Genomic DNA, 13,269 nt, shown 5'->3' on the forward strand with positions numbered 1-13,269 from the left:
TGCCACGGCAGGCCCAATAGAAATTCTTTTTGTTGCAGAGATCATAAAATTGATCCCAAATGAGAGAGGGGGGGAAAAAAGCCGCTTTTCTTACATTGACAAAATGTCTTAGTCGCGCGACATGCCAACTTCACCCGTCGTCTTCTCATATAACTTTCATCCTTCCTTTTTGTTCACATTTTTTTCCCCGTCGTCTATTCTTCAGTCCCATCTCACGGCCCTCCATTTTTAATGTGTCACACACTTCACTTGGTACTCCTTCAAGCCTCTCTCGATCCTCCCTCCATCCTTCTTATCCTTCAGTCACCCCCCCACCCCCCATCGTTCGATGACTCGTATCCAGTCCATCCATTCCACTCCATGCTTTACTGCCACATATTAGCATTTTCGTCCTCGTTTTCGCTCATATCGTCTTCCTATCCACCCCGTCGCAGGCAAAAGAATCGCACTCCTTTGTGATCTTCATATTTTGTGGCTGCTTTCATGCACAGTCTCAATCAAAACATCTCATCGGCTGAATATTCCCGTTGACCGTCATCTTCTCATGTCCCCCCACCAGGAGCTGAGTTTCCCCGGGGATTTCAACAGTGCCGTAGCGGGCCTCATCTTCCTCCAGTACACAGGCGGCGCTCAGTGGTCGGCCGAGCTGCTGGTCATTACGTACGGGGGTGGGCTCAAGAGCTACCTGGTCAGGTGAGTGGGCACTTTTGATTGACACACGATAGGTGAAAATCCACAGTATAGACAAACCTATTTTCCCACCGAGGAGAGGGAAGGGCAACTTTGATGCTGTAGGGGGCTATCAGTTTTTTCAAACACCTCAATTTGGAAAAAAAAGGCAAAATCTCAAAGAAACTCGGATTCACAGGGTGGTACATTCCTTTACGGCTATTCCTATGATTTTTGTCCCTCTCCCGCAGCCAAGTTGAAAGCAGAGCATTGTTATCTTTCTCAAAGGCTTCATATAGTGTTTGCTGTTGACTAGCTTGCCTTCAGCTGACAGCGCACCTCTTTAGACGTCAATCAAAAAGCAGCCACCACCAGACTTTTAGTGTTGTCACTGACATTCCAGCCGGTTTTCCTCAATTGAGCGCTGTGCCACTATGAAGACAAAGAGTACTGGGAAACCTGCCAAAAACATCGACAAGAGTGTCCTAAGTCTGGCCGGGGTAATTTCTCATTAAATTATAGAAATGAAAGGAAACTGTAAGGAACGAAAAAAAAAATAAAGCCAGGCCATGTTTACAGAATGTACCGAAACCACGCCCCACTCATCTGTCAGTCAAATACCACCTTGATGACCTTGAAAAATGTCACTGTCATCGAGTCATGATGTCCTCCAAAAGAGACACAGTGCTGTCATCTGCATCTCCGCCCATTCCCATTTAAAAATAAATAAATAAAAAATACTGCAGTTGACGACAATTTCCGTTGCCGGAACTCATCGTTAGATTTTTCTTGTCCACGGCCTTTATAGAGTTCTGTCCTATACCTTTGCCAGTATAAAAGGAAAGTCAACCCTTGACTCTTGACAATAATTTGTGGGATGTGCCCTCACTAGTCTAAACACGACATTCTGGTGAATATTACGTGTGTGGAATATGAATTACGCAGCAAAATCCACCTGTTTTTAGCCATTTCATGGGGCGGCCATTTTTACCAATTGCTTTCCACTGAAAATGACATCACAACATTTTTGGGTTGAGGTCCCATTTAAGCGCACTTACGTTACGTGAAATTCTTTCACTCATGTCTAATGTCACATTATGGAGAGAAATGTCCACACGCATGTGCTCGAATGACGTTCGGACAGCCGGCACGAACGAAACATGTACACGTGAATGTGCATTTCAGCGTCCGACATCGTTTTAGTGAGGCACGCATTGAAGCTAATCCCTTCGTGCGTGCTTTTCCGCAGAGCAAGTGTGAAAGCCTTGCCTTTTGAATTCAGCCTCGTTTTGATCAAGCATTAGTGGAGACGTTGCATGTAAGTCTGGGTGGCTTTGCGCACCCCTTTTTCCGCCATGCCGAATGCCGGGAAAATGTTTCAATTATTTGAGGCTTTCACTGCACGTCAACGCGTGTGTGTAAATCGAGAATTAAGTCGTGGCAGGAATGTGCAGGTTGGCTTATTTGTAATGATTGGTTCTCATTTTCGTACCGAGCTTATTGCTCCTCTCCTCCTCCTTATGCGGCTGCTTGGACCATTTGAATTGAACGTCGGGATTCACAGTCGCATTGCCGCGAAGGTCCTCAGGCTCTACTTTGTCCTCTGCTTTTCATGTCCGCCTCTTCACATAGATTGCGTGTTGACGTTATCTCACCTACTCGAAATGAATCAACGTGTGTGGCTTTATTAACTCGTTAACTCCCAAAGACGTTTTTAAACGTCTTTTCAGACTTGGTCCAGAATTGGCTGGTACTGAATGAGTTAATTCTTTTACAGTGTGGGCACCAATCAGAATTTCCAAAAGAACCACACCTTCAGCTTCTCCACCTACTACTCCCACGGCATCACCTCGGCTATCTACCACCCGGGCCATCGGTAAGTCCATGTCTCCATCCCTTTATTCGTCCTTACAGTTTATTAAACGCACTTTTGCCCCCAAACGAGTGCCCTCCTCTCAGTTTTGCAAATATTTCATGATAGCTTTTCATGGGACAGCGCTGCGTCCGACTTGAAGCACCAGCAATCAGTCTGGGGAAAACCCCGCCTCCCTCTCATGCCGATCTGCCGGCTCATCATGCCTGGCCTCTAATGCGTGACCCAAAACGTAGCCTGCTCCCACCGCCACATGCTGCAGACGGCAAACAGCAAACAGATTGACTTTGGCGGATGAATCTTGCCTCGGCGGCTTAATGGCTCCTGACAGCCACTGTCAAGTGTTTGCCAGCCGACAGACCGGATGAAACTTTAATGATCTGCGGTGTGAAAAGTGGGTTAGCGCAAGCAGTTGCATATAGATAAGAACGAGAGGAAAAGAGGACAGAGAATGTACAGTGAACCTGCGTTTGTAGCGGGGAAAGAGTTCCAGACCTCGCTATCATGACTAAAGTAGACCTCCAAAAAAAAAACTCACATCGGAGGTCTGCCTTGTTGGGTTGAAACAGGAATTTTAGGCTCATTTTGGACAATTCAGAGGGTCCTTCAAACTCAACCCCTGCAACTCTTTTTTTTTTTGTTAACCTGAAATTGGGTATGTCGATCATGGCTAGACTACTGGAGCCGATATCCGATGCGCGGACATTGCGTGTAGTCCCCCTCGAAATCCACACGTGCGCTTAATACACCCGCAGAGGTTGGGGCACTTGAGGTTGTCTGGCGTCTGCAGCGTGCGGTTCAGAACATCCATTTGGGTTAGAAGCGCTGCTCGCCGTTGATCTTGTGCGCACCAGGGTGCAGTGTTGAGCCAAGTAGGACTGCTTCAACTGCCCCCTCACACATTTCCACCTATGGTCAACTTGGACTCTTCAACTAACCGACTCGGGCAGCACGGTGGTCAAGTGGTTAGCAGATCTGATCCCCTAGGTTCTAATGTTGCCACTTTTTATTTGATAAATGCTATTAAAAAAATGGAGGGATGAATAGGGCGCGTCAACCTCACAGTGCAGCTCCGTCCTTCCTGTATGGAGTTTGCATGTTCTCCTCGTGCCTGCGTGGGTTTTCTCCAGGTACTCCGGTTTCCTCCCACATTCCAAAAAACATGCATGGCAGGTTCATGGAACACTCTTAAGTTGCCCTGAGGTGTGACTGTGAGCGCGGATGGCTGTTTGTCTCTTGTGTGCCCTGCGGTTGGCTGGCAACCGGTTCAAGGTGTCCCCTCCCTACTGCCCGAAGACAGCTGGGATAGGCTCCAGCACACCCTGCGACCCTTGTGAGGATAAAGCAAACGCGACTCTTCACAAGGATGCCGTGTTACAGTGTCCGTTCATCTTTTCGTACGTTACAGGCTACTGCTGGTGGCTGGCTGTGATTCGGGGTACGACGGCTCATCCAAGGCCTCCTCTTGCGGTCTGACGGCGTGGAGGGCGCTGTCCGGCTCGCCTCACTACAAGCAGATCACCAGCTTTGAGGACGATGTCAACACGGTGAGGAGAGCACGCCAAGGACATTAAAAAAAAAAAAAGAAAAAAAAAGACGTCTTATTATGTCATGAAAGAAATCCATTTTTTTTCATGCAGATACGAAAACAGGCTCAACATATTCTTATTTAGCCTTGCAGTGTTAACAATGTCCCGAGATGCTGTTCTCCCATCGGATGACGATGCGCATTTAAGGTTGCATCTGTTTAATCATGGTCAGATTAAAAACATACAATTCCAAATGAATTTATCGCACGTCTTTGCAATACGCATATTGTATGTGCCATTATCCTGAGGACATTCTTTTTCGATAGATTGTGCAGCCCTACGCTACACAACACAATAGAAAGTAAGTCAAGGCTCTGGCACCTGGGGACACCACTTCAGTAGTAGCTAATAAAAAATGCTTGTGTTGACCTTGCAAAGTGCGAACGTGTCACCTGTGTGTGTGTGCGTGTGTGTTTATGTGTTTATATGTTTCTTTTCTCAGAGCCACAAGCGAGGTTTCTTGCGAATGCCAAACTTGAGGCTGTTCAGCAGACAAGGGGATGAAAAGGTAGCCAAACTAATTTCTCGTTCTTTGCGCTCGGGGACATTTGTGAGACCTGTGTGTGTATGTGCGTGCGTGTGTGTTCCAGGACGGCGTGTTCCGTATGAATCTGAGCCCCGATGGGACGCTGCTGGCTGTCATTCATTTCTCGGGTCGCCTGTCCCTCTGGGATGTCCCCTCGCTTAAGCAGAGAGCAGTGTGGGAGCAGGACCAACAGGTAGCTTATGTTTCCAAACCGTCCATGAGGCTTCCGCTGAGTCAGAAACCATCGCAGCTCACTCTGGACTGGTCGCCAACCAATCACAGGCCACATACAGACAAATGATTAGTCTCGTCACGTTCACACCAATGGACAATTTAGAGTAGCAACATGAGAAATTTCTGAAAAATGACATTCTCAAAATGTCGGATTGGAATGGCCGCTTTTAATGTGAGTAAAATGCAGCAGCAATTTTAATTGGGTGATGGCTTCCAGAGAAAATTCGTTTTTTGGGGGAGGGGGGTTGTTTTGTTTTTTGGTCTTGGACAAAAGGCCCTTTTTTGACTTATGTGATTTTTCTGATAGAAAATCTGCTCCAAAAATGCCCTAAAATTAGTGTAAAACACTAAAACCAGATTGTTTTTTCTTAGGAAGATTCCCTTCAAAATATCCACCAATCAACTTGTACGTGACAAATTTCTGAGGGGTTTCTTCAATTCTACATGTCAAAATTACCCTGACATTTCAAACTGTCATTTGCCTCCAAACTTCCCTGGGCAGTAGAATAGCTTTTGTGCTTCAGACAAGATGTCACATGGCTATTATAACGTGAGGCGAGCGACTCTGACTCACCTCATGGCTCAAGTTGAACTTGGAGTGGCTTTTATACACTACATATGTTTGTCAGGTCTGTCCATCATTCAACGTCTTGCCATGTCCTTTCCTTATTACACTGGCCAACAGCACATTTTCATCAGACGTGTGTTTTTGAAGGCGGCACGGTGACTGGTTAGCACGTCGGCCTCACAGTGCAGAGATGCAGGGTTCGATCCCGGCTCTGGCCTTCCTGTGTGGAGTTTGCATGTTCTCCCCGTGCCTGCGTGGGTTTTCTCCGGGTAATCTGGTTTCCTCCCACATTCCAAAAACATCCATGGCAGGCTAATGGAACACTCTAAATTGTCTCTAGGTGTGAGTTTCAGCGCGGGTGGTTGTGTTCGTCTAGAAGACAGCTGGGATAGGCTCAGCACGCCCGTGACCCTTGTGAGGATAAGCGGATTAGAAGATGGATGGATGTGTTTTTGATTTTAAGAATGTCTTCACCTTTTTTTTTTTTTTTCAACCACATCAGGTTTTGGAGATATTTTCATTTTAAGGTGTGAGGTTTGATTCGCGTACTTTTGCACAGAGTGAGCTGGCGTTCGTTCCGCTTATGTTTAGTGTCTGGGAGAAGCGATCTGTTTTTGCAAATGTGTGCCGCATTTGTGTGTGTATTTCCGTCTCCTGTAAGTGTAAAGAGGGTGAAGAGATTAATCTTCATCGTTTCCTCTTCCCTCCCTCGCCGGCAGCCAGGATTTGAGGAGATCAATCCGGAGTGGAAGACATCACTGGAGAGGAGGAAGAAAATAAAAGGTAACGTGGCCCATGGGACTCTCAGCACAACGCAGCATTTTTTTTTCCCCTTATTTTTAACGCTGACACAGCACGGCGTGCCGAATACGATTTAATGATCTTTGACACGTCTTATTCACGGAATTATACACTTATTTAGACCTCTTGACTTTATTTCATCCCACCATGCTGTCCTTTGACAGTTCGGGGCCATCGCAACTGAAGGCTGTGTGACGGTTCGCTTAAAAAAAAAAAAAACATTCAAAAGACGTGAAGAGCGTGTCCATGTTTAAATAAATCCTACGCTGCACATGACAGCTCGGTGTCACCCCCAAATAACCTGTGACCACTTATTTTTTTATTTCAGGTTTTATGTAAAAATGTCGTCTTGTTTCTCTTAATTTTTGGTCGTGGAGCAATGTGGCACTGCATGTTTAACCAGGAAAACAAATTTGAAGCGAATGTTGGAAAATGTAATAATCGATGCCACTTTGAAACAATTAATTTAACAAATTCACTCCCAAAGACGTTTTTAAACGTCTTTTCAGACATGGTCCAGAATTGGCTGGTACTGAATGAGTTTTTAGAGCATAATTTTCTTTGAGCTTTAAACACCTAAATGGCAAAAAGGAGGGATAAAAAAAAACATTGAAAAAGTAAGATCTTACTATATTTAGCACCCTTTTTAATTCATTTATTTATTTTAAAACATTGTCAGTTTGACCCACAAGAGAACAGGAGGGTCGTAAGTTCCAGTGGAACAACTACAACAACAACAATAAAACAAAAGTCATGTCAACACTCCCCCTTAACAAAACGACTGGATGTAATTTTTGGGGTAATTAAACTGCACTACCACCTGCTGTTAGATCTCACTGGATTGTGCAAGTGTCGCTAATAAAGTGTCCAGTGGGTGTTTTCCCAAAGTCAACCAATGTGAAAGAGCTTTACGATGGCAATAATGCAAACAGGTACAAAAAGCTTAAAGAGAAAAAGTGGAAAGCCGATCTTGTAGTCACAAATAAAATGCTCAACAAATCTTTGCCAGCTTGTCCTCCAGATTGTTAGTTGAACAATAAAATATGCAATTAAGCCCTAATAACAAGGAAAATTGGACGATGAAATGGCGGTCATGAAATGTTGCCCTTTTCCACCACCGCAATGGATCTCAAATCAAAGTTTTGCCTTTCAGGTTTTTTCTGGAGGCTTTTACAAAAATGTGCCTTTTACGTTTTGGAATGGCAGTCATTTTATGCCGGAGGACCCCAATTTGCATGTCAAAGTAGTTGGATAAGTAACTCGAAAGTGGATCGTTGTCCAGTTATGGTCCCTCCATTCCACAGCTACGTTAAGATAAGATCGTTCGTTCACACAAATCATGAATAAAAACGGAAAAGAAAGTATACTTGGGTTGTAGTATTAGTCCGTTATGAAGTATTCACTTTGCGGTGTGTGTTCAGACAAGGAGAAGTACCATCCGCTGGTGGATGTCAACTGGTGGAGCGAAAGCGTGCTGATCCTGGCCCGCTGCTCGGGCGCCGTCACCGTGTCGTCCATCAGGAGCCTCCGCAACCTTCTGGGCAAGTCCTGCGAGTGGTTCGAACCCTCGCCCAGAGTCACGGCCGCACGCCACGGCGGATTCCTGAGCCTGGAGGTACGTCGTCATGTTGCTTTGCTGTCTTCGCAACGGACTTACAGCACCAGCACCATAACTCTACGGCTACCACGACCACCACCTTTAGATCAGCGTTTTGTGAATAAATTGAGAAAATGTAAGAGAGAACAGTCATTCATGTCATGTTGGAAAATAGAGCGTTGTTGGGATTTAACACTTTGTCCATATTGCAACACACAACTGTTCTGGACCAAAGAGCCAGTCCAAAATGTAATTTTGTGTGGAAATACTTATTGTGTGATGATGAATACACTGTACCTCCCTGCTTATTCTTTTCTTTCTTTTCCTTTTTTTTTTTTTTTTTTTTTTCCATTTTGGAATCCAAGAAGGACCTTGTTATCAAAACACCTTCTGGTGTTATTCCACTTTTTTTTGTGTGTTACATATCAACTTCTCACATAGATAGCGAGAGATTTCTTAACCTGACAACTTTAGAGGAAGGTGGTGGCCCTAAGCCTGTGTGAATGTGTGTGTGTGTGGGGGGGGGGGGGGGGGGAAGGAGGTAAGCAGTGATGTAGTACTTGTGCATGGAAATGCAGGCTGAAGGAGCAAGATTACATTTGTGTAGAGGCGTATTTTGTCCCAGTACAAGCACAGCATGCTCAGTTTTGTCATTCTCGTGTGAAAATGCACCATATTGCTTATCTTCAATGCTGGCAAAAGGACTTATATATACTACTGTATGTACTTAAGATACCTCTATTTGGATTAAAAACAAACAAACAAAAAGTACTTACTCAATTTCTGGTCTTAACTAAAAATCTAAATGTAAAAACTGAAATCTACTTAAAACTCATCCAGTACCAGCCAATTCTAGACCAAATCTGAAACGACGTTTAAAACGTCTTTGGGAGTGAATGAGTTAAGTATTAAAGTGAAATTGAATTTTTACTGTCAATGTTATGCAATGCCTATTTTTATAATGTGGCACAATGGAGGAACCCCCCCCTTTTTTTTTTTTTTAGAAACTTACAGTGCGTGTCCTGAGAAGCACCCAAAAAACCCCCAAAAAAACCCCCAGACATGCCGCATGTTGATTAAATACAGTAACAAGCATTTCTACTTGGTTACGTCCTGTCTCTGGCTTATAGTTGGCACATTTGTATTCTGTGTTGTGCTCCGCAGTGCGAGGTGAAGCTGGCCCAGAAGCGTGTCCGCCTTGAGAGCAACGTTGGCGGCGTGACCGGCGACGACGAGGAGGGCGACGACGGCGGCGGCGACTCCGATTCGGACGACGAGTCCTCCGCCAAGGCTCGCTACTTTGGCTACATCAAGCAGGGCCTCTACTACGTGACGGAGATGGAACGCTTCGCGCCGCCTCGCAAGCGCCCCCGCACCATCGTTAAGAACTACCGGCTGGTTAGTCTCAGGTCTACCACGCCCGAGGAGCTCTACCAGAGAAAGGTATGAGGTTGACAAAAATCATTTTAAAAGATGTAGTTTTTAGTATTTGACTTTTGACTCCCATATTGCAGCTGTCCAACAAAAAGCATGTATCTCCACATTCCAACTACAATTTTTCACTAAAATGCAAAGTAGCATGTTGTTGCTGTACAATGAAAAACAATTTTGTCTTATCTCCCCCAAAATATAAAAAAATGGCGGTAAGTGGTTTTCAATTCAGATTTCTTCCATTTTCTTTCGAATTTGCGACGCAATTCATGCGAGACTACAATGATAACAACAAAGCAGAATCCATTTGAGCTTCTCAGTAAAATTCCAGCCGAGTGAACTGACAAAACAAGTGTCGTCTTTGTTGGCGCTGATACCGTCTCGCGGCGTTCGCTCGGCTGTCTCACAAAAGCTATAGGCGGCTATCAGCCGCCGCTCGCGACAAATTGCGGAAAAGGCACCAATCTGCACTTTCACAAAGCCCTCCAAGTTTGAGCGCGGTCGGCTCATCAGTCATTTTTATGAGCCTGCATCCAGCGCCTTCTTCATCACTGTCATCCTCATTGGTGGACATTAGTCTTGCCCATCAAATTCCAACAGCCCAGAGTTAAAAGTAATGCATCATTATTACTATCGCTTTGGAACACTCGTTGTCCAGACCGCTCGCAGATCTCTCCCCACCTCCCCTAATTCCCAAATACACTCTGCAGTCATCCCTCACTATATCACTTATTGTGGGTTTAATGTATGGCAGGATTTTTTTTTTAATTGTACAGGACAGTTATGTTTCCAGTAAAGTCAACACTGTTAGCTAATTGGATATGGCCTACCACCAGTACAAATTGTGATCCATAACAGGGAACAAAATACAGTCATCAGAAGCAATAAACGTTAGTGCGCCATCCACTTCAGAAAAGTAAACGGCTCCCATGCCTTAAAAAGGTAATTATCGTTCTTGTGCATTTCTCTGTACTCTCCGTTATCATTGGCTGTTTGAAATGTCCACATGGAAACAAGACATGAGACCTCTTCTCTTCCTGACATATTTAGCAGAGGAAACGCATACGAGTGTGATTTCCTCCACAGTTGGACCTTCCCACAACACATGCGTTTGTGTGTGTCTCTCTCTCTCTCTCTCTCTCTCTCTCTCCCTCTCTCCCTCTCTCCCTCTGTCCCTCTCTCCCTCTCTCCCTCTCCCTCGCTGGCAAGGCTGCCGACATTTTCATTAGGCCAATCCGCTGAGACGGCATGCGGGAGAGAAACGTTTTTTGATGTCCTCCTACGACAGCTTTAACTGTGCGGGCTTCTCGCTGCCCTCAAGGATGTGCAGTCTGGCTAATGTGTTGCTTTGTACTCCCACACACAGGCAGAGATGGATACACTGTTTGTGTGTGTGTGTGTGCGCCCGTGTGCGCGTGCGTCTGTGTGTTTGCACATGCACGCAATGCGCGTGGGCTCGCTATTGTCGAATCAAATAATTTTGAAGGCATAGATATGACACAAAAGTGTCTGTTTTGCCAGTAAAGGCCGGCTATTTAAACTGTCACTTAGAGGCTGATGCTCATCATTCCTGTTTTATACCTGAGCCCACCCCCCCCCCCCCCCCCCCACACACACACATTATGACGGCAATTAAAGCACTACCTACTGTATCCTAACATATTCAGGAGGATTTCTGTACAGCATCACGAGTAGGCTCAAGGTAGGCATTATGTACACCAACACAATTAAAGAAACAATATGTTCAGAAGAACTCCACTGCTTGTGTAGTATGGAATAGACACTACCCCCGCCCCCCCACCCAAACTATAGAATATGTATGCCCCACATTTACATGCAGTATCATTCATAACATTTCAAAGTATACTGTAATTTCAAGTATATTCGTTCTTCTGTTGTCAGTAAGGTACAGTTAACTTGTGCGTTCCCCTGTTGTGACTCCTATGACAGAAAAATAGGTTTGTGTTCAACTAAACAGGCCCACATTTCACACTGAGCAAATACATTTTTACATGAATAGGCAACATTACCATGATTTCAATATACAGTCAAGCCTCGGTTTTCGAATGTCTCTGTTCTCGATCTTTCGACCAAAAATTTCGAGTTTTTTATGCCTCGGATGACGACCGAATTTCGGTTCTCGAACAAACTGAGCGCACTTGAATGCGTCACTTGACTCCTCTCGCCTTCCTTACACGAGGAATTGACGTTTCCTCGTGTAGCGTTCTATTGCGAACAGACGTGTTCAATAAAGATTAAAGAAAAAAAAAAGAACGTGGTTCGGTTTTCGAACAAATCGGTTTTCGAACAGCCTTCTGGAATGGATTATGGTCGAAAACCGAGGTATGACTGCACATTCTTTTTGAAACAATAATGCAAAATACAGTATGTGCCCTGTACATTGTGCCCTGGCTCAACAAAGGATCGGAAACGCTCTTTGTAAACACCACAAATGACATGTGGTGCACCAGAAGGCTTGCTACTCAATCCACAGTATTTTATTTTAACTAGATGTCCATCCATAATTGTAAAATCAAATATCTTCTGTCATTACAGCACAAAACTAGTGGCGTTTTGCAATACTTGCTCCTAGGGCCATGCTACATGAATCAAATCAAAAACATTTTATTTAGATACTGGTTTTCATACATTGAAATTGCAACGTCCAAATCGAGTATTAAAGCTCGATGGGATAGATCTGCTCCGCATTGCAAGTTTGAGTTACGTCTCTGGCCTAGGACACTGTGTGCTATTTCGGGCACCACTGTATCCTGCCAACACCCATAAATTAGGTCATGCAAAATAAATAAATACATTTTAACAATTGATACAGCGAGGATAAGGACACTGAACCGGGGAATATTGTGATTTAAAAAGTCTGTTTTGATTCGTCATTTCATCATGAGTCACATATGAAATGTGAACAGTTTCTTCATTTGGGTTGTTTTCCAACAGATCGATAACGAAGAATACGGTGAGGCCTTGTCTCTCGCCCATGCTTATAATCTGGACTCGGACCTGGTCTACCAGAGACAATGGAGGAAGAGCACAGTCAGCATCGCCTCCATACAAGATTATCTTGTACGTAGGACACAAGACAAGCCCCTTTTTGCCATTTTGCACATCATTTCTTGACACCGTCTCCAACCTGTTGTCCCCAGAGCAAGATCCGCAAGCGCTCGTGGGTCCTGCATGAGTGCGTGGAGCGCGTCCCGGAGAACGTGGACGCGGCCAAGGAGCTGCTGCAGTATGGGCTGAAGGGCACCGATCTGGAGGCGCTCATCGCCATCGGCAACAGAGAGGACGGGGGCAGGTGCGCGACTCGTTTCCTTTTAAATTCAATAAAGGTGCGGTGGTGGGGAAGCTCACCGGCGCTGTCGGCTGTCAGGTTCATCATGCCGGGCGATGTGGACCTGGACGACCTTCCCTATGAGGACCTGTTAGATGAGGAGGAGGCGGAGATGCAGACAGAGAAGGAGAGCAGGAGGAAGCGAGAGCTGCTAGACAAGGTTGACTTCAGCAGGTTAGTGAGCATGTGGCATGCTGAAATGCTGACAGGTAAAGAGATTGGGAAACTTGCTATATTTCCTAAAATAGTGCCCAGGGTCTTGAATGTACTCACTTGCAAAGATGACTGAATTGTCAATTCATGCGTGAATTTCTCAAATAGCATATTTTCTTGTATAGGGGCGATGGGACATTCATTTACTCGCTTCCACATACTGTTTCCATTATAAAATGTGTGTGTGTGTGTGTGTGTGTGTGTGTGAGTGAGGCTTGGCCACTGGACGGCAGTGTAATAATCATGCAGACACAAACAAAGAAGTGTTTCACAGTTGTGGCTCAGTAAGATGCAGTAATATGAGTCATTGAGTCATTTTGTGCAGGAGTTTTTTGCCTCACTCAAATTATCCTCAAATGAGGGTAGTTCGAGCGTGGGTTTTTTTTTTCCCCCTGTCCCTCCCTTGTTTCTTTCTGACT

At 45.0% G+C, this 13,269-nt stretch overlaps 1 protein-coding gene across 1 annotated transcript in view; it reads left to right on the forward strand.

Annotated features, from left to right (window-relative positions):
- The window catches only part of LOC147185845 (NBAS subunit of NRZ tethering complex-like), an 86,298-nt gene that overhangs the window by 5,083 nt on the left and 67,946 nt on the right, over positions 1 to 13,269 (forward strand). The window contains exons 8-18 of the mRNA XM_086104472.1: positions 560 to 693; positions 2,447 to 2,545; positions 3,951 to 4,089; positions 4,574 to 4,639; positions 4,722 to 4,850; positions 6,179 to 6,242; positions 7,682 to 7,875; positions 9,022 to 9,300; positions 12,244 to 12,369; positions 12,450 to 12,601; positions 12,677 to 12,811. Coding sequence (XP_085960598.1) covers positions 560 to 693; positions 2,447 to 2,545; positions 3,951 to 4,089; positions 4,574 to 4,639; positions 4,722 to 4,850; positions 6,179 to 6,242; positions 7,682 to 7,875; positions 9,022 to 9,300; positions 12,244 to 12,369; positions 12,450 to 12,601; positions 12,677 to 12,811 — 1,517 coding nt within the window. The remainder of the gene's footprint in view (positions 1 to 559; positions 694 to 2,446; positions 2,546 to 3,950; positions 4,090 to 4,573; positions 4,640 to 4,721; positions 4,851 to 6,178; positions 6,243 to 7,681; positions 7,876 to 9,021; positions 9,301 to 12,243; positions 12,370 to 12,449; positions 12,602 to 12,676; positions 12,812 to 13,269) is intronic.

Source organism: Hippocampus guttulatus, chromosome 23 (assembly GCF_054856545.1).
Source record: "Hippocampus guttulatus isolate MCC_2025c chromosome 23, RoL_Hgut_1.0, whole genome shotgun sequence".
NCBI lineage: Eukaryota > Metazoa > Chordata > Actinopteri > Syngnathiformes > Syngnathidae > Hippocampus > Hippocampus guttulatus.